Below are 22,032 nucleotides of genomic sequence, written 5' to 3' on the forward strand. Positions count from 1 at the left end.
AGGACTCTGGACCAGAAATATGCAGATACAGCAAGGGCCTGCGAATCTCCGACCTGCAAGCTTCTTGGATCGTGGTCACCAAAGAGAGCAACCAACCTTGGCTCTGATACCACTGAAACCGTAACTAAACCAAAGAACAGCCCTCAAACCAGTCGCAAAGGAGTCCGGACCATAAATATGCAGATATAGCAAGGGCTTGCGAATCTCTGAGCCTGCAAGCTTCTTGGATCGTGGTCACCAAAGAGAGCAACCAACCTTGGCTTTGATACCACTGAAACCGTAACTAAACCAAAGAACAACCCTCAAACCAATTGCAAATTCCTCCTGGGCTCCTGGGCACGGCTTGCAGGTGTTTACAGGCTTTAATCCACGCGTAGAATCCAAAATCGCAGCAAAGGGAACACTCTGGCACAGAATCGCAGCAAAGGAAACACTCTCGGGCTCAAGATCCTGGCATGCAATCCAAGACAGACTCTGTAAGAGAAATCGCTATTTGCTCCTGCATTAGAATCTGTAACCGGAACTTGAACAAAGCGTGGGAACTTTGAAGAGCTTGTTCAAACATGATTGCCAACAAGTAGAGTAGTTGGGAGATGAGGGAGAGAAGCAAGAATACAACACTAGGGGCCAGAAAGAAGGGCTGACTCCCCCCGAAGGTCTTTATTGCAATAGAAAATAGTCTTTGTACAACTGGCTCTTCACAAGAGCATGAACTGAGTACAAAACTGAATGATCTTGAGCTCTTTGGCTCTTCTTTTATAAACTTGGCCTAGCAAAAAGCTAAACCTGCTTTTTGAAAGCTCTTTCTAGCTTTAGTGCTTTTTAAAAGCTATTTTATGCTTTTGTTCTTCCTAAAAGCTACTTTTATACAAAAACCAAGCTTTCTAGCTTTTTCTGCTGCTTTTAGGGCTTTTCTTGAGAATTGCGCTGCTTTTTCTACTTGTTTGCCTAGCTGGGGCCCTCCTCCATATAAGCGCCCACTTTTTGGATGCTTTTTGCCTTTGGTAGGACCTGCTTTTTGCACTTTTCCCCTAATTCTAGGGCTTCTTTGCACTTTCCTTGGTCCTACACATTGCCACAAACAACATTTAACACTTTAACCCATTAAAGGTTAGTCTAATGCATGCATTCTAGTTCTTGGACTATTTCTAGTCCCTTGTGGGCGTCCCCACAGTTCTCTTTTTACTGATGCAAAGCAAAAGTAAAACAATAAAACGTATTCTTGGTTAATTAACTTAACCATTCTTTGACGAAAGTCAATTCTAATAATGATTATTCTTTATTTTCTTGGGAGCAGCCCCAATTGGTGACAGTAGATGTATATTTGGAGCAGCACCAGATGGCAGGGTATTGCCAGGAGATAGGCGCCTGTGTGGCAAGCGAGGTGGTGGGGTTCGTGGGTAGGAAAGCGACCTGCAGAAGGCCCTAGATATGGCACAGCATGGCGGGCCAAAGAGAGCCTGCAGAGGGCTGCAAAAGGAAGGGGCAGAGGGCAGGTAAAAAGGCCTGCAAGAGGCTCCTGCAATGGCAGAAGCAACAGCCCAAAAAGGGCCTGGCAAAAGCCCTTTTATAGGGCTGGTTAGACCAGCCAACCTAGTCGGCTTTTACAGACCAGTCTGGTCGGCCAGACTGGTTGGTTCTATTCAGCAGCCCTTGGGGGCTATAAAAGGAGAGGCCCTAGGACTCATTTTATCATCCAGCAGCCAGCACACTTGGGAGCAGCAAGAGCAGAAGCTTACACTTCTCAGGCCTACATTCAGGAGGTAGAGGAGAACAAGAAGAGCTGCAGACTCAGCTCACAGAGGGCTGGGATTTTCGGCTGTCTTCTAGGGCAGCAAGAAGCTGAGATCTAGACGGAAAGTCTACATACGCTCGAGGTGGAGCACGCAGGCTCGAGTCTAGAGATAGCCAGCAGATAGGAGGAGTACCTTGTGGTAAGATCAGAGGACCACACCATTGGTGGGACTCTGGATCTATCTCTTTTGTATTGTGTCCATAGCTTTGGACGGAAATATATTATTTTGGTGGTTTGTCTATCTGGCTTGTTCATTGTCTATTGATGAGTCTACGCATCTATCTGATGCACATAAGTTAAAGAAGTTTGTGATTCCACACCCCACACCACACTGTGTGAGCTCTTGTGCAATTCTATCAGTGTTCCGCTGTGCGTACCCTCTATTGGTCGATGTCTAACGGATCCACCATTGCTTACCCCATCGGAGGAGTGGCTTGAACTGCAGTAATTTGGTAGATAAGTGCACTCATGGCACCCTTGCGGGCGGTGCGACCCGCTTGAATATGAGAGATTAACGGAATCCCTGGAATGCTCCGATCACCGCGTATCACAACAAGCTTAGGTAAACCTTCTACAATAGTGAAGGTGTCCTGTTGCCAATCAAGCGTTGGTACGTGCTCACGAGACCACTGAATCCTGAGGATCATGTCGCACCCCATCAAAGGAATCAGAATTAAATCTTGCGTAAACATGACCTTCTGAACTGAAAAAGTGAAGTGGATGGCCTTATGCGTGATGTGTGTGCGCAAGCCGGGCATGAACCTGTCCACTAGGCACCAAGGTGCACCTCACTGTCTTGACAAGCTGAGGGGAGATGGCATCTTCTGAACTCCCCATATTGAACATGACAATAAACTTATGCCCATTAGCTGTGCCGTAGGCTCGAATGAGCGCCTTCTTTTGATTTGAGAAGTCGCCCTCTATCTTACCTTCAAAGACCATCATAGGAACGGCATTTAAAGCAGGGAGATGGCATTTATAGAGCTGATGATGGGGGTGGGGCTTGAAGAGCCAATACATTGGCGACGGACGAAGTAGGCGCTTTCGCAGCCTTCTCGGCAGGCCACTTCTGACAATCCTTCTTGCCATGCCCAGCGATGTGGTGGCAATGAAAGCAATGATGTTCTTGGTGGTACCGCTTCTGCTTGTCGGGCTGTAGATAGCCTCCTGTAATATCTGCTTTAGCCTTCTCATCTGGAGTCATCTTTGGCTTGGCCTCCTTCTTTTGACCAGAAGCTTTGCCGTCTTTCTTTTGGAACTGGTCGTCCTTCTTCTGATCCTTACCCGCTGTGTTGTTTGATTGTTGTGGGGCTTCGGAATCTTTCTGGACCTGCTTGGGCTTTTCCCCGTTCAAGATCATCTCTTGATTCTTGCAAGAGTCAGCGCCCGCTCATAATTTGGCGGGTCGAAGTTCTGAATGGTATAATGGATGTTGGTGTGCAATCCTCGAATGAATTGCTTCATCTTGGCGCTCTCCGATATGTCCAACTGCTGCGCCTGCGTGATGGCCTTGTTTCTGTATGTCAACACAGGCAAACCATTTTGGGAGAGACGAGAAAACTCATCCTCCAGGTTAAGCATATATTGGGATGGGAGAAAACGGGCTTTGAGGTCGGTCACAAACGTTGCCCAAACGAAATTCGTCTTAAACTTTGTTGGGTCAGCATGCTTACTAGCCCAATGTTGCCACCAGGTAACCACCTCATCCGTAAGATGAGGGGCTGCAAGGTGGACTTTGTCTTGCGTAATCCACCATAGAGAGAGAAAGGGGATGAGGGTAGAGAGTCGAGTCGACAACCGATTGGGTCCTTGTACCCACCGAGGGCCCCCTCCCCCAATCAGGGGAGAATTTGCTTCATACTTGGATAACTGAGAAATACAAAGAACACTCTTCGAGAGAGCACGGAAATGCACTTTTGAAGAGCTCACTGTGCACACGTATAGCAGACCCAAGGACCTGAGAGGCAGTGCCGACCAATACCGAGACCTTGATGCTGTCCACACTGACGATGTAGGATGCTTCTGCAAGGCAACGGAGAGGCTTGTGCTGTCCACCGGAATGCAGGGTTACTGTGTGAGTGAGAGAGTGAAATCTAGGAGTGATAGATCCTAAAAGAGAGCTGAGAGATGACTGAAGTATAGAGCTGAGAGTGAGCTGATGCTTCTGCAAGGCAACGGAGAGGCTTGTGCTGTCCACCGGAATGCAGGGTTACTGTGTGAGTGAGAGAGTGAAATCTAGGAGTGATAGATCCTAAAAGAGAGCTGAGAGATGACTGAAGTATAGAGCTGAGAGTGAGCTGTGTAAAACTGTAAAAGATAACTGAAAAGAGCTGCTGAAACAGACCCAAACCTTACTCCGTTTGCTGTCCGGACTCCCCGCCTGATGTGCTGCGTGAACACCTTCCAAGAGGGCTGAACTGATGCCAAAGGCTGAGGCTGGTCAGAGGGTCACTGGGGGTGAGTGTCAGGCTGTTCTGAGGGGGCTGAGGAGGAGCTGTAGGAGGCTGAAGATCTGAGGGAACGGAATGAGGAAGGAGGCAAGGGGCTCACCCTTAAATAGGGGGCCGGGGCTGAGCCAACCTGCCCTAAACAGGCCGACTTCTAGTCGGCTGTTAATCCCACCTTGGGTGGGGTGCAGGGCAGCCTATATAAGCAGCCCTCCCCCAGCCCATTCCCCTTCATATGCTCCAGCCCTGAGGGGGCCAGAAGGGCTCCTATCCTAGGCTAGACCTAGAGCTATCACTAAACCTAAGATGGAAATACCAACCTACTGTTCTCCAGTGGGTACCAGTGAACAAGAACTGATCTTCTGACTTGACCTAAGGCTTAGAGACTGACTTACATAGCTTGTGCCTGACTGTCCCTGGACAAGGGCTCACAAATGGGTCACAGCATACGACAAAATCTCCTATTAGGGAACTATTACGCACTTGTCGATGTAGCCAGTGTGTCATTTTGTACCCAAGTGTAGGGGTGCATGTGACAGCTTAACATTTTGACAGCCATGCCGTTATCTGCAAATGCTTTTTTGGGGTGCTTGGGGCAACCACCCAAAACAACTCCTTTTTCACCAGATTGGCTGTTGGTTCTTCATCTGGGACTGGTCCTCCTGTTGCTTTGCTGCTCAGCCATCTTCTATCTGCAATCTTTTGCTATGTTTCTAGGCTTGTCACAGTAGAAGCATTTTCTTTGTTTCTTCTTGCTCCCACTTTCGGAAGAGTCCCTGCTGTTAGAAATAACCATAGCATAGTCATCAGAAACATTTAAAAACATAGAAACGTGAAACGTTTCAAAAAAAGTGATTTTTTTGGAAACTCCTGCTTGTACTCTCCTGTGCCAAAATTGTCTGAAATATGTCCCACATATATGTAGTACGTTCAAATGATGATAAACATCTACAAACCGCAGTAGTACTACCATAAACATGTACAATAACAGCCATTAAAATTTAACCATTTGTCATATAAATTACCATTATCATCCATAAATGAATGGCAGCCAGCCACACAATTGTGATTCAGATTTATGATTTATTCTTCAGGGTTCTGCACACAATTGTCCAATGTCAACCATAGTCCATAGTAAATACTAAAGAATCAAGACGAGTACTTGAAGTACCATGCTATGCCAAAGTCAAGAGTCAAGATTCAAGTTCAAGCGATCAAGCTTCAAACTTCAAACTTCAAAGTTGAAACATCAATCTTGAGTTATTAGTCAGAAGGCAATAAATTGAAAGTACTAACTAGCTACAGCCTAGAACTTAAAAGATACTAGCAGATACTAGCTAGCTACATTCTCCTATCTACTCTTCAAGGTCCACAACTGGCTGATACCCCCCCTCGGTGTCATCATCATCAGCATCGAAATCTGAGGGAGATGATGTGCAGGTGCAACTGCAATTGATGTAGATGCAACCCCCTCTCCTCCAGCAGCTCCTTGTTGCCCACAGGCCTGTGATTGTGTGGCGCGCAGTAACAATTTTTGCTCCACAGCGAGAAAGGCATACACATCATCATCCTCATGTCTAGGATGGAACAAATCGCCGTCCTTAGGTACCTCCGCACGCATTTTATCTGTGCTCACCTGGATTGGACCTTGTTCCTTCTCCATTGGACATACACAAGTCTACCACAAACATTATAGGAGTCATGCTTCAAAGTTCAATGTAAATGTCAAATTTTCAGATTTCAATCTTTATGTAATTTTGATATTTACCTCTCAAGTTGAGCTTTGGATAGTCCAATCCTTTTCTTGGTGTGTATAACAGAGAATATACTCTAGTTCCTCTCGTATGCACTAGATGAGCAGTCCTATGAGAGGACTCTAATGCCTCGAGGCTGGCCTCAATCGGGCCTCATGGATGCATGCACGAGCTGTACCAAACTCTTCAAAAGAGTTTTTGAATGCAAGGAGTTCATCCTCCATGGAGTTCTGTTGACTTGCATCAGGGTATGCTCTCTCTAGAAACTTGGTACATCTGTGACAACTCCTCATCATCACCTTGGCTCTCCCTCCTCCATAGAGGGTGCAGAATATCGGCCAGTGCATGGATTGGCCTATGAAACTTATTCCACCTAGTCTCCCATATGTCCATGATCTCTTGTAGCCTGCCATAATGAGTTACAAATATGAAATTCTAAGTAAAGGAAAGTTCAAACTTCAAAGTCTCAGCTAATACAAGAAAGCCATTTGAGCATTTACTTGTTACTTGGATATACCCATCTCTTTGCAACCAAGTGCAGCCTTTCATTGCCTCTTCAACCTTCTCAGTGAACTCGTAGACAAATCCTATAGTGCAGGTGAGGCGAAGGGTAATAAACAGGGATTTTACAATGCCAATGATTTCCTCAGCTGCATGCCAAAAGTCTCCATAAAACATGATGTCCTCAAAGGCCCTTGCCTTTGGTTTCCTGGAGTTATCCCATCCTATCCATTCCTCACTCACAACCATGCGTCACAAATTGGCCTTCACCTTTACCAAGCGTGCCAAGATAATGAAAAGACATGCAAAGCGAGTTTTAGAGGGCTTCAGAATCTGAAAATAGCAAGGTCTCTATGCTTTCGAGTAATGAAAGTCACTAAAGCTCGTGCCTTATCAACCACCATGGCTACCCATGGAAGCTTGTCTATATTCTCCATAAGGAGATCCAAACTGTGTAGCACAAGGTGTCCAAATAACATGGCTATACTCGGCCTCTATCAGTACACCCATGCGTTGACAATTACTAGCATTGTTAGATATGACCTGCACTACATTTTGAGGTCCCACATCCTCAATAGCCCTCTTAATATGATCATAAATATAATTACCGGTATGAGACTCATTGGCTGCATCTATGGACGTGAGAAACACTGTGCCAACACAACATGGCACAAGGATGTTAATATGAGAGGCCTCCTTTTTGTGTCTGACCACCCATCAGACAAGATAGTGCATCCATATCTACTCCATGCTGCCTTAATAGGCTGCAGCTCGTTCTCTACCTCAAACCTCTCTGCATGCAGGTCTTGAGTGCACAATGTCTCTGAAGATCGAGGCTTAAATGACGGTCCTGCATCTCCTATTGCTTGGACAAACTCTAGAAATGCAGGAGTACGAGCAATGTTAAAGGGAAGATCACACTCGCAGAAGAACCTGCGACATGCCCTGCGAGCATTCTTGATAAAGCTGCAGCCCAACAAGCTCGTAAAGATTCTTCCCTGAGTGGTGCTTTCCCTTTTCCCCTTACTGCCTTTGATGGGGCTGCATGCACAAATGTAGATACAACCTATGTAGGTAATGCAGTGGCTGATAACGAAAGCACAGGTGGTGGTCCACATGTAGCACTCAATGGAAGACTTGCACTTGGACTCCCAGATCTGGAATAGGCAGCAAGATATGACAACCAATACTTGAATAATGACATCCAAGAGAGGACCCAAAATCTCACCGAACCACATTACGGGGATAGAGGGGTGCTGCCCACACACTGTGTTGCCCTAATCCACTGCTTTCTCCTGCTGCTGCGCGCCTCTGATGAGGACTTCAATGGCTTTTGGAAGAGCCTAAAACTCTGAGTGACAGCTCCCTTTCTGCCTCTGTGTGCTCCACTCACTGGATGAGCCCTACATGCATGCTAAGGTCTACTGATACTGCTTGTGCCTTTATGGCACCAGCAGGCATGTACGGTAGCCCGTGGTGGGGAGCCGACCTTTCAGACACAGAGTGGGCTCGAATCGAGCGCCTACAGATACTGATGTTTGCTCGGATGATCTGCAGCAAACCATCGGTACCACACCAGATCATTCTAGCAGAGTTCGGCGCCTCACCCCTACAGCTCGATGCGGCTTTCCAGGCTATCAGTTATCTACACAGAGTCAAGGATTTCAGCTCCTCCTCCGACGGTTGCCTCCGCCTACCTTGGCTAGCCCTATCCTCCTCTATGGCCTTATCCGTTGATGGGGATCAGCGATGCTGGTATAGTCGTCTTTCTAGTTGGTTTACCCGACTAGGCCTCGACTTAGACCGGTTGCCTCCTTTTCAGTACAACCTCGACGCTCCACCATCTCCCCTCTCCCCCACTGACCAGGAGGTCAACCAGCTCATTCGAGCGGATCTGCTCCAGCTCCACACCTGGCGGACATGGTTTCTTCACGCCGAGCTTCCTGTGAAGCTCGACTTCTACCGCCGACACTGCCTCCAGATCTCACAAGAGGGCTTCATCACACCTCTGGGTTACACACAGCTTCATCTACCACATGCGCTCCGGATCTCCCTCGGTCAGTTTAGGGTTTCGTCACACTGATTACGGATTGAGAGCGGACGCGCAGAGGATATCCCACGAGAGGGCCGCCTTTGCCCACTTTGCGACTTGCAGGAGATCGAGTCGGAGGAGCACTTTGCTTTCAGATGTCCTATCTATTATGCCATTCGAGGCCGGTACCACTGCCTCTTCTGCGACGGATTCGGCCCCCTCCCACACATGCTGCAGTTCCCGGATCAGCGATGCCTAGCCGCTTTTACATGAGATGACTCGCCACCAAGATACCTCTCTCCGAGCACGGCGACGCGCGCGCAGCACACACAGTGTGAGGACACCCAGCGGCCCATCACTGATTTCTTCCAGTCACAGGATACCTCTCCTCAGTCTAGTCGACGACGCGGACGTGAGCGAGAGCCAGAGCCACGACAGCTGCGCCAGCGGACATACTCACACATCCGGGTCCATGACATCTCGTCTCTGCTCTCTGCCCGCCCCACCGGGGTTACCGTTGCCCTCATCCACAGGGCCACCCGTCGCCCCCGACGATCGAGCTCGACTAGGCCGCGTGACATCAGAGGCCAATCATCTATCGCATGGTTTTTTCCGGCCTCCCATTTGACGGCCCCTCTATGATTGGTCTCTGATGATCACCACCTGCACATATATATTGTATCTCCCCCCTCTGTCCCATTTTTTGGTGCCCCCCCCCCTTCTTTTTTGTATCATCTGGAGGTAGACACATATTTTTTGTATCAGGACTAGACACACCGTCCTTCATAACCTCTTTTTTTGTAGAAACGGTTGGCTGGCCCGTTTTGAGACCGCCACCGTTATGCTCATTGTATCAGTTATCTTTAGTCTCATAGACCTTCACGGTCTCCCGAAGACTTTAATAAACTTTCTTTCTTTCTTTCTTTCTTGGTTCACCACTGACACCAAGGACCCTCTGCTGCCTGACCAGGCTGGTCTGTTTGCCAACCAGATCCTGCCTCTTGGAGCCTATAAGACTCTCAAAGGGCTGCACCTTTTATGTCCAGGTTCAATGGCTAACAGCAGCCTTTCGTACCCCTTCCGTGGGGCCTCTAACGGTCTATAGACCTTCTCTAAACCAGGGCTCATGTGTGGCCCAATGAATGGCCAACACCATAGCTGACTGTACATTGACAGTTTTGCCCTAATTTGTGGGTCAAATGCAAACCCTAGAAGGATGTGTGCATGCTGTCCATGTGGCAGCCGGTGTGCTGTCCACATGACAGCCTCTCTTTTCCTCCGTTCTTTATCATCCTACAGGTGTTTTCCTTCCATGCTGTCCTGGGCTTACAAACAGGGAGTTTTGCCCTAATTAGTGGGTCAAATGCAAACCCTAGAAGGATGTGTGCATGCTGTCCATGTTGCAGCCGGTGTGCTGTCCACATGACACGCTCTCTTTTCCTCCGTTCTTTATCATCCTACAGGTGTTACCCTTCCATGCTGTCCTGGGCTTACAAACAGGGAGTTGATCCTAGTTCTCTGACATGCGTAACCCGGACAGTCACAAACCCCTCTTGTCAGCCTAGCTAACTAACGTAATTTTAAGTCCATGCAAAAGTACATTTATGAACCCCTCTTTGACCCCAGAGCATTGCAAATGCATGTGAAGATATGCTGGATTTGACAAGAAATGTCTATATGTGTGCCACTTATAGAATCGGAAAAACTCAAACACAGCCTTCTGTTGGGCTCTGCAGACTTCTCCAAAAGTTTTTGTACTTGGTGATATGGGCAGACAGCTTGATGGGCTTATATGTATCTTTACTTTTTACCTACCTGTTTTATTTGTTGCCGGGTAGTGATGTTTTATAGACGAGATGAAACGTACTCTTTTTCTGTAATCCCTGTCTACTACCTGTTTCTGGATAGTGGTGTGTTATAGATTAGCTGAGGCATAGACTCTTTCTGTAATCCCTGTCTACTAACCTACACGGGCTGGTGCAAACATTCTTTGTATGCAGGTCACTGCCATCACTAGCAAAGATGTACGTGCTAAGGCTTCTGTACATTGAAGTGGCAGTTGTTGGCAAGGTTCTGGAGGAATGGGTTCTTCCTGATTTTCGTTCAAAGCATAAAATTGCCATGGATAGGTTGGAGCAACTTCGGCTGATCTTGTCAGTCTCTGAAAGGTTTGAATCGGGGTTGATGTTTCTAAATAAATTTTTGACACAGAATGTGTTGATTGGGGGTGTTGTAAGGAATAGTCTTGTGGGCTCTTTGTTTAGTTTTACAATCAGCAAATTTGTTTGCAGCAAATTTAGTCCATAAAGGTCATTGCATCTCGATAATGACACATAAGTCTTGGCTTTGAAATAGTAAGTTTCACTCAGGAGCATAATTATTGCAATAGAGTGAGCTTTCTCTTTGTGAAAGCTTCCTCTTTGTTGTTACCTCTTTCCTGAACAGTATGTTTGCTTCTTGCGAATTACATTGTCAGCTATGATTTCTTTTGTAGAAAGAGGGAGCCAAGCTACAAATTAAATCCAAAGTTTCAGAAGCAGTTGCGTCATGCCTTGACCAGTGGGTTAGTTTGCTATTTTTTTGTGTTCATTTTATCATATAAAGACTCCATATCTTTCATGTCTTAGGCTCTGCTTCTTTGAATGGATTTATGAGATTTTTTTGCTACTTTCTTCACCCTGGTAATTTGATTTATACAGTGGAGGGCCCCCGAGGGAACCTTTATCTAGTAGCGTTGCAGTTAGAGTTCCTACCTCAGCGGAGTTGGACAGCTATGCCATGAAACAATGGGAGGTGTGTGTATAAGCTGTTACTTTTCTCCAGTCCTCCTTCCTTTCTGTGAAGAGAAATTAATATAAAGCTGTCTTAGTGGCTTTTGGTACAAAGGATGGATTTTTGTATGCACTTCTTTTATCGAACTGTATGCTTAAATGTTTCTGGAAGCATGCTCATGCCTCACACGGTCCCTGACTGTGGCTAGTTGCAACTGTGACATAATGCTTTTCCTATTTGTGATGACATTGATTTCTGCACAGGGAGTCCTTTTACAACTTGTCAGCTCAGCATTCCCAGACAGCACTCATGAGCCACAGAATCCTTTCATCATCCAGACTTTTAAACGGGCAGGACTGTTAGCCAGGTATATTGGTTACGTGCTCTGATGGTTTCTGATTTCCTAATTTTAAGGCGCAGATTCAACAATTTTGGACTACGACGTGGATTTACAGGTTCTTCTTTGTTTTCAACAAAGGAGAGCATATAATTTCTTGAATGATATCAGGCTTTTGTTTCCCTTTTTGATACAGAGGTGGTGAGTCTTCAAAATTAACAGAAGCTGGTTTTCAATTTCTGGTAAGTCCTTTTAGAATTAAATAAATTTCTCAAGTGTGGACCAAGTAGATTTTTGCTTTCATGTGTGATAGTCTGTTTGTGAGTATATGCATGAATTTGCAAAAAGAAGAGAGAAATATTACTCTTATAAAAAAACATAACTGGGGGGAGTTTAACAAGGCATCATCCCTACCAGATGGCTTTACCACATTACAGCAGAAGGGATGCTTGGAAGGATGACCCCCCCCCTCTCTCTTACGCGAGAGAATGGAGTCTGTATGGGAATGTAGGAAGAGAGAAGAGGCTGCTGTGATGCCTGCTTCAGGGAGTTCCGAATCCCTTCCTGTCCATGCCTGCCACAGTCTTCTCGCCTTCATCCAAGACGGGTCACACCTTCAGATCGCCTTCTTCAACCGCTTTAATTGCACACAAATTGTCCTTGCCTTCGAGCAGCAAACTCCATCAGCACAAACGCTTACCAGCAGCAAACTTTGAACTGTCCATGCTTCAAATGCTTTCCAGCTCCCAAGCTTTCAAACGACCTTGCTCTCTGATTCTACATGAACAGTCACCCCACCATCAAGACATGGGCGATGGTCTCATCCATGCGCGATGCAGTAAAGGGAGGATGGATGGCATGGAGTAGGGTATGGTCAACGCCAGTATCTTAGAGTCGACCTTAAGTTCTGATACCATGTGAAAGTGTAGCAGATATGTGAGCAGAGGGCAGAACATGTGAACTGAAACAGCAAAGAGATGCGAATGGAGTCAGGTGGAAATGCCCAATAAAACTCTGCATTGACTGCTGAGAAAAACCTCTACAAATGGAACAATACAAGAGCGGTAAAGGGGGTCCTATTTATTGGGGGAGCCCTAGCAGTGACCTGGTCGATTGGGTCTGGTAACCAGCCGACTGGACTGACCTAACCAATCAAACGACTCGACCACATCTGGTCAAGTTAACCTGACTTGGTCAAGTTGGTTGACTGACCCTGGTCAGGGTCTCATGTTGGCCCACTGCCTGAGTACTGGCCCATATTGGGGCCTATATCAGGCTCTAAACCAGCCCATACCAGCCTTGCTAACACTGCCTTTAGAGTCTAACCCCAGCATAGTGCCTTGGCTAGAACTCCCACCTAACCTATTGAAAACACAGTTTGGAAGGACTAACACACTACACCTCTTTCTGGGCAGGTACACCCACACAGCAGCCCTCACTCTCTTATATACATACAGGAGATGCCTAACTCTAACACTATTGGTTGTGACAACCAATCATGCATTGCTTTGGCCAAGGATCTTGTGGATCATTCTAGGAGTAAGAACATTGATATTAGATATCACTTCGTCGGTGAAGGATGGAAAATCAGCAAGTTGAGACATGTCACTTGCACAATCATGTGACATGCTTGCAGCTCTGTAGTAAGTATATCTTCCAAGGCCAATTTTGCTTATGTATTTGTAGCAGTCACTTTTTCATAGGCTAAGTGAAGTGGTTTTTTGTAGTTTTTTGAAAAGTTAGATCCACCAGAGCCTTTAGCACACTGCACATATAGTTGATCCGGCTATTTCGTTCAAGTTGAAGGATAACAAGACATCAACAAAAAGCATTTCCAAGTGGTTCCATTTTTGCAATCTTGATGTGGTTGATATGCTTCTCCTCCCATATTGAGAGTATGTTCCCTGACCTTTTCCACTTATACCCTCTATTGACAAACTCTTGGTATGTTCAAACTCTATCGAGACCCTCTTGGTCTAATCCCCTCATGCTTGTTGTTTTTCTTGCAGCAATCACTGGAGTTTGGTGCATATAGACATTCGACAAAAGTTATGTTATACCTTCAACTCCTTAAAAGGCACCCACCAGAGGATTTAGAATTGGGATGGGTTGTAAACCAATTCAGATCAAGAATTAGACTTGAACTCATTGAAGGAGTCTAGGGTTCGAGAGAGGATGGTGCAATAATAATTTTTTGCACCATACATGTGGCACTATGCCATGTGTCTAGTTCTAGGTTTAAGGTTTGCTGCGAAACTCACCATTTGTAGGCTTCTCGAGTAGAATGAGTAGAGACAGCCTTTGAGTAGGACAAAATCTAACTAGACCTTGTATCCTAGCACAACATTAAGACAAGAGTTGCAAGTATCGCTCCAACATATATTCCCAAGATAGGAATCTGCACAATGTTAGGAGAAATTTCCAAACTCAAATTTAGATCAAAAGTTAGTGTAAATTAGCATCGTCTTCAAGCAAATTGATAATAAGGAGCAAGTCCAAGCTTTACATTACGAGGCTCATTTTTTAATATTGGCCATGTTCTTTCAATATGTTGAAATGCCTCACAATCAATGGGAATACGCCACATCCCATCTGTAGTTCGATTCTTTGCATGACATCCCATGTATTGTCCCAACGTTTGACATCGAAACATGTGTCGTAATTGTGGTATGATTGGAAAGTGACTCAAGACTTTTCTTGGCATGTTGGTGGAGCATTGACCATTGCTATCACTTTTGTAGCGCGGCTCTCCACATTTGGGACAGCTTGTGTTGTTCTTAAAATTTTCTTTGTATAAAATGGAATCATTGGGACATGCATGATAGCTTTTATATTCCATTCCTAATGAAGCCATTAGTGAGCTTGCCTCCATCCTTGATGCAGGTAGAGTATTGTTTTGTGGCAATTTTTTTGTATCAATGAACTGAAAATCAACCCACCACAATGGGATGCCCTTTGCACACCACGTGTAGATACCAAGGAACGTTGCTTTTCTGAACAAGAGAAAATCCTATTAGTGACACAGATACCAAGGAAAATACAACTCCCCAATGAAGCTAAAACATAAAAAAGTCAAAGATATCAAGCTAGCTGTTATATGGGGGATTGTCATGAATTTGTACTACTCCCAAGATATAAAGATAAATCTTTTAAATTGAACTTTGGTTAAAGAAATTTGTCTTTGGTTAACTAGAACAAGGTTAAATTTTCTTTGCCTTGCATTGGTTGAAGAATACTGCGGGGACATCCACAAGGGACTAGGATTAGTCCAAGAGCTAGAATGCATGCATTTGGCTAACCTCTAATGGGTTAAAGTGTTGGATATGGTTTGTGCAATGTGTAGGACCTTGGGGAGTGCTTAATTCTCCCACTTTTTAAGGGGAAAAGCACAAGACAAGCGGCATCCCACTTTATTGAAGGGCCCACTTGAGTTATCAGCAATTAAAGGCGCCCCATCTTAGGAGAAAGCGCCTACTTTTGGAGAAAGCACGAAAAGTCTAGTTTTTTGGCAAAGGCACCTATTCTAAGTAAGAAAGCTTTTGGAAAGCATATGCTTTCAAATTGTTTGGCCTAGTCTATAAATTAAGAGCCTTTGAGCTCTCAGTTTTGTTGAGATTTGTATTCAGCTCTTACTCCCTTGTAAGCTGCCTTGAACAAACAGATTTCTATTGCAATAAAGACCTAGGGGGGGTCAGCCCTTATTTATGGCTGCTAGTGCTGTGCTTTCTTCAACTCCCTCCTCTCTTTGTATAAATGGATGCTCAAGTATGTTTGGGTGTATGGATTCGTGTGTGTGAGAGTATATGTTTATACTATGGTCTACATCCACTGTTGGGCGTTGATGACGTCAATGGGGATATCATAGTAGCTAGTCTCTGCTACTGCTATGCGTGATGGAGTTTATGGTTTCAACCTTATAAATGACTATCATGTGATTGAAACTGCACTATGTGTTGTGTTTATATGTAGGGCATGAAGGTCTTGACTTCATGGGGCCATTTCCACAACCAGCTGTCAGGGGTCTTCCATCCCAAGGGCCAACTCAGCTCATTCCGAACGCCTAGTTGATGAGACTCTTGGGTCTATCACCCACCGGGATCATCCAGCTTCAGCAGTTTATTCTCTTGGAGTTTAGTCAGTTTGTGGAGTTACGTCGGCTAGGTCTTTTACTCATCCGGTAGCTTTATCATGTCTAGTTAGTTACTCTCAGAGTTCTACCCGGGAGCGTAGTCAGGTGGATCAGCTTTAGCAGGGGAGCATATGGTTTTCACAGCTATGAGTGATGGGTCCTTTGGAGATATCTCCAACCCATCAGCAGTTGTGATAGATGAGCCTCTTGGGTCTATTCCCCACTGTTAGTTTTCTTGGGGCTTCCACCCAAAAGGGGACACCCCAGATTCAAAGATAGGTGTGATGGGTCTTCCACCCCTCAGGCCTCTTCATCAGCTCTAGTCAGTTCCTATGGGGCTTCCACCCTTGAAGCTCAGTTGACCACATCAGTTTTAGTTGGCATGACTCACATTTCACCTTCTCATTAGGAGTGTTCAGGACTAGGAGGCTCAGTTTCTAGTTCCACTGGTCGTGATGCTCAACAGGAGAGGGCATTGCAGGAGTTAGCCAGGCCAGCGTCAAGCCTAGTAGAAGTGAGTACTCTCATAAGTGGAGTTGCACGTGTAGCGATCAGTAGTACAGAGCCTGATGATTCCTCGCCAGTTTGTGAGGATTGTCATGCAGTTCCCTCTACGAAGCGCTCAATACCTTGCTACAGTCGGCAATTCTGGTCCATAGATCAACCTTTCGCCTGCAAGAAATGCAGCCTCAGTTCTTTAGGGAGGCAGCAGTACCTGTCAGCAGAGAGGTTGACGAGGCCTTCCCATTATTGTGACTCTTCACTATGGGATGTTAGTCATACAATATCCTCTCCATTAGATCACGAGCCACCAACAATAGCAACGACTAGTGTCAACACCGGCAATTCCCTCGGTGACGACATCAGTTCGGTCGATTCATCAGAGGCGTACTCATCACCCGTAGTACTTCCTTAGTACGTCATGGGGACAGGCTTAGTCCGAGTATCCCGTTAGGAAGAAGCTATGCCAACCATCTCTCACTCCTTTCGAGAGGCATACCAGTCATTCATGGTAGATGAGGTGTTCTTAGCAGTTGATTGATTAGAGGGGTGCCCAGCAACTCCTCCGTTCCTTCAGAGAGCATCCAGTACAGTCTCCTCCTTGGAGTAGCACCGGCATTTCTATGTTGGTGGATCTTCTGCAGTGGTGGAGGGTGCATGCTAGCAGTTGGTAGCAAGTTTCATGCCATTAGCCTTTCAGAGTGCAATGCAGTTAATATTTCCAGGAGCCTATCATACTGTTATTTCCTCGTTCTTTGAGAGGACAGTCAAGTTTCAAGTAGTAGTTGGTGGTCATCACAATCACATTCGCTTCGCAGATTCAATTAGTCCCTCAGTAGCTGTGATCATCTAGAATTTAAGTAGGAGGGAATGTCACATGCACCCCTACACTAGCGAGCATTGTGACACAATTTGACCTACCCTGTTGTGAATCCTAGTCTAGGGATGAGTCAGGCACGAGCTACGGGGGTCCATTCGAAGTTCCCAAAGTCACAAGCCACGATGGAGCAGTTCGGGTTGCCAGGGCAAAGCATTTAGCAACACGTTCAGAATAGGGGAATGACACATGCATAAGGGTCAAAGCCCTTGTAGCAGTGACCCCTACCAACCCTGTTTGGGACCCAGCTGGGTGAGGTAGCACTAACTCTTGAAAGCTGGTCTGGCTGAACCGAACAGAATGGTCGGCTGGCCAGGCCACATGGGCGGCCAAGTCGGCCAAAGCGACCACATGGTTGGCCAAGTTGGCCAGAGGCCAGCCCTATATAAGGGCAGTCTAGTCCCCATTTGGGGCATGCGATTGCCTAGTTTGCAGGCTTTTCCAGCGCAGTTCATGTGCCCATTTACTCCTTGCGAGCAGCCGTACAGTAGTAGTTATTTTCGCAGTGAGCTCGTAGGCCGATTTGGCAACCATGTACAACAGTAGTCAGGGCATTTACGTCATCAGTATGAATGAAGCAGTGTACTATAGTTAGGAAGATCTCTTGTGTCTCTCATGCTTGAGTTCTCTTTCTACATTTCATCTATGTTTTTCACACAGCTAGCCCCCGCATGTTACAGACTGGTTTGTAGAAGCTGATTTTGGGTGATTGCTGAAGTGCGATTTAACCAGAAGGCTGCAATTGGTTTGTAAAAGCTGAGTTTTAGGGTTTCAGGGATTACCTCATACAAAGGGCTGAACAAATAGCCTATCCAGTGGTTTATAATGCCAGATAATAACGGTTGTGAAATGAAGGAAAGGTCCTGGCTCCTATACACTGATAAAAGCCTTCCTTTTGTACCTAATGCAATTTGAATCTATGTGGAGTCTATGCCATCTACCTCTGAGAGTATGAATGATATCTAGCCAAATGCTGGTTATTGTCTCCAAGTTTGATGTGGTTTTCTACTCTTTGGCTTGCGTGCACTTGGCAATGATGCTCACTGTCAGCCTCCTACCTCTAACCTATCTAGGTATCAAATTGTCTCTCTGAAGTTCAAAGTATGGATGAAGATCAACAGGTCAAGGTATCCACACTGTCTCTCTGAAGTTCAAACTTCAAAGTATGGATGAAGATCAACTCGCGTCCTACTAATATGAAGGATGAGCTCCCTTGGATGTCTTCGTACTCACAAGCGGGTCCTCTTTCTGTAGCCGTGGCCACCACTCCCCATGTCACCACCATCTCATCTTGAATCCCAACGAGGACCATTTTCAAAGCTCTCCTCCAAACATCCAGTGCCATGGGGCAATCCTAGATGTAGTGCCTCTTAAGTCTCCTCTACAAAACCACATTGTGAGCATGTAGGTGAAAAATCACCAAACCCAAGCCATGTGCCTTTTGCAAGGGCTCTATGTGCCTACAACCAAAGGAAGTGAGAGATTTTCCTTGGCTTGTAATTTTCCCAAAGCCTATGCCAAAAATCGTCAAGAAAACTTGGAGGGAGTCCTTGTCTATGCCAATTTGCTGTTGCCATTGACGCGGTATCGGTCCTCCCCATGTGGATCCTCTTCCCAATCTCACTGAATAACTGAGAAACGGAATATCAGGGGCAACTTGAATGAAAAACTATCCTCTTGGTTCCCACCAAAGCCTTTGTAGGGTCTCCTCTCCCATATCCAAAACCTCCAAGCCGCCTCCTTTTTTGTGCGTGGATCTAGATCAATTTACCATCTCCTTTGAAATTGAGCTGCTATCCTGATATTTTGATGCGTACATTCTCCAAAGTCCTTCATTGCGATCTCATGTCTTTGCATATTGCTGTCGTCCCGGACGGTAAATGTGAATGAGGACTAGCCTGAGGTACCCACCACCAATAGCAAGATCTCATGTCTTGTAAAATACAATCCATGAATGAGCCTGTGCGACATGGGCTCCTCTCCAGCCCTTAGAGACTGCACTCTCAATTTCCTCTAGCATTGGTTTGGGATCCTCTAAGTCCCTCAACTCTTTGTCTCTAAGCAATTGGGGCCAACTCCTTGGAAGAGAACCACTCTTTCACTGTGCTGGCCATGGTTCGAGAAAAACCTCCCCAGAAGAGGTTGGGTCTCTACCCCATGGCGTGTCGTGCCCCATGGCGTGTCCAGTCATTGATCTGTTAAGGTCATTCAAATTGAGGGGCTGCTGCCTCCTCTCTTCAAACGATGTGGGTCTCTCGCACTACGTCCCAAGCCTTGAGAAATAGTTGCTGCAAAGCTCACCTCTGAGCTCCTACCCAAGCAAGTAGCCCTCATCCTAGAAAAAATCCACCTAGTATTGGGATCCAAGGGCCTCCCAACTCTAACTGGATCTCATGAAGTTTGTGAAGGAGTAGCTGCGTTTCACGGCTCAAGGCCATGCCTTTGACTTCGAGCAACGCTTTGCTCTGGCACTCTAGGTTCACAATGCCTAGCCCTCGTTTGAATTGTAGCTGAATAATGACGTCCCAAGAGTGGGCATCCCCTCCCAACCAGATGATATCCTTGATGAGTCGCTTAACCTGGCCGATGCGAGATATGAAAAAGCCCAACATGAGTAATGCATCACATAGTAGCAAGAAAAACCTAGTTGGCAACCACTACTTTACTTGCCGAGGATAGTTTGATTGAGCTCTAATGCAAGAGCTTCCTCTGAATGCTCAATAGTAGTTGTACCAATTGCTGTGCCAATGTGATGTCCAGCTTTACTCCTAGGTATTGCATTGCAGTCCCTCTAGGCACCCAAGTAAAATCTCCTATTGAACTGCAGCAGCAGAGGGTGTGAGAAAAAGGCATGGAGATCATATTTGTAGCAATTTAGGTGTATGAAGATAGAGGGTCAAGCTAGGTTCTCACTAGTGAAGACGGATATGGTTTTGGAGCAATGTGTAGAAAGTTTGAGGCATTCAAGGGGTTATGGCTGTCTTAGGGAAAGATTGAACTAGAGCAAGGAATTCGATGTGCAAGAATAAAGGAGCAAGAGAGAAGGAAGTCACTTGCAAGGCTAGCTGTAAAGCAAATTAAGTTTAAAAAAAAGATCAAAAGCTAATCCAAAAAGCGTAGAAAGCAATCTAATCTAGACTTGTACACGTTGTGACATGTGGCAATCTAGATTAACTAGGGTTATAATTGAAAGAACTAATTCGTGACTCTAGTATAGTTTGAGTTAGCCCTATTACCCCTCTATTCTTATATATCATAAGTTTTTTATAAACAAAATTGAAGCTTAGTGATTGATTAGACTTTTGAAGCTAATAATTCAAGCTACACATTCAAAACCTTAACCTAGGTGAATTCTAACATGTGCTAGTGCTCTAGGCCACATAGGTTGCTTTGCCTGAAGTGCAACGATATCTAGTGGTCAGATGTCTTGGAGACCATGCTTACTACAATGCGTCAGAGACTTTGTATCACCAAGGCTTACCCATAAAGCACTGAACAATGATGATAAATGAACCGATGAGTAGGTCTTGCAATCTAACATGCATGTTGATAATACAATATGTGATAATAATACAGTCTTTGTATGACTGCAGGTGGAATCTCTCTATGACTCCCAATCTCAACACTAGCATATTCCACTAATCAATATCCAATGCTGTTTGATGTCTCCCACTGGTGACTGAACACTGAGAGTGCTCGGTGACCATGGTGGTGCATAGTTCTGTTGCAAAGAACTCTCCACATAATATCAATAATACGTGCACAGTATAAATAAATGCAACATAAGAATATGCTTGTATTAAACATCGTCCTACATTTTGCATGTTACATATCACCACATTTGAAAATAGGGACTGTGTTGATAGTTACCGTTCACTTTGAAACCTCTTCTCTGCTTGGTTTGCTGTGCATGCAAGTTCTTTGCTTCTTGTCTAGATCCCTCTTGATGCCCTTATTGTTTGCTACGTATTTAAATCTAATCCACAAGACTTGCAAGTGATGCCTTATTTTGCTAATTTGTTCAGTCCTAGAATGAAAGCAATCTACCCAATTCAGACAGCTGCTCTGGAGGTTTTCTCACAAATTATAATTATGTCAAAGAATGGTTTCAATGGTTTTTAAGAAGGCTTTTACCTTATATTTGTTGGATACTAGAAGTTCTATAGCTGCGTCGGGATGTAAATGATGAGTATGAAAAGGGAGAAGAATTCTCTGTGATAGACCTGATAGTGATAAGAGTGCATTTATCTCAATTGTTGTGTGATCACAGTTGATGGATACAAACTTCCAGCTTTGGCAAATTGTCCGAGAGTATATATCTGCTGCTGAGGTATGTGTCTGTTTTTTGAAGGTGCCTGTACTTTACCTCTATCGGCATAGATGCTTCTTCCTGACACAATAAATGCAATGACGACTATGCAGGACAGAGGGATAAATAATGTAGACCTGATTCGGTTCCTCCTTGAACTTGGGTTTCACCTCGTTGGGGAGGTATGTTTCTGGGTTTCTATAGGGCTCCACTATCTAGATATATTTATGAGAATAATAAGCTGCCTTTTATTGTTGATGAAGTGGTGCCCCTTATTTTTCAATTTTGTTGCCATGAAAATAGAAATCATATCCCAGGGCCATACTGCCCTTTCTTGCCTGATGCTGTCTGATACTGCCCTTTCTTGCCTGATGCTGTCTAAACATCATGAATAGATGATGTGTGGATTTACGGGTTTGTTGACAGAAGTAGTGTTCGTACATGAACAAAATAGCTGCTTTTCCAACTTATTCCTCCTAACAAGCTCAGAGTGGGATGTATATATAAATTTTTATGGAAAGTTCATGCTTCAGCGGAGCATCTATTGAATGATTTTGACTCAGGTACCTATAGGCTCA

General features: G+C 45.3%; 1 protein-coding gene across 5 annotated transcripts in view; it reads left to right on the forward strand.

Moving 5' to 3' along the window:
- The window catches only part of LOC147901269 (transcription factor-like protein), a 75,748-nt gene that overhangs the window by 14,429 nt on the left and 39,287 nt on the right, over positions 1-22,032 (forward strand). For 2 of the 5 annotated variants that reach the window (XM_087375886.1, XM_087375882.1), the window contains exons 2-8: positions 10,530-10,697; positions 11,006-11,092; positions 11,229-11,322; positions 11,565-11,668; positions 11,835-11,880; positions 21,416-21,475; positions 21,568-21,636. In XM_087375886.1, coding sequence (XP_087232012.1) covers positions 10,530-10,697; positions 11,006-11,092; positions 11,229-11,322; positions 11,565-11,668; positions 11,835-11,880; positions 21,416-21,475; positions 21,568-21,636 — 628 coding nt within the window. The remainder of the gene's footprint in view (positions 1-10,529; positions 10,698-11,005; positions 11,093-11,228; positions 11,323-11,564; positions 11,669-11,834; positions 11,881-21,415; positions 21,476-21,567; positions 21,637-22,032) is intronic. The other 3 variants (XM_087375884.1, XM_087375885.1, XM_087375883.1) reach the window with 3 other exon arrangements.

Source organism: Dipteris shenzhenensis, chromosome 6, assembly GCF_047967505.1.
Source record: "Dipteris shenzhenensis isolate YYH24624 ecotype China chromosome 6, Dip_SZ_1.0, whole genome shotgun sequence".
NCBI lineage: Eukaryota > Viridiplantae > Streptophyta > Polypodiopsida > Gleicheniales > Dipteridaceae > Dipteris > Dipteris shenzhenensis.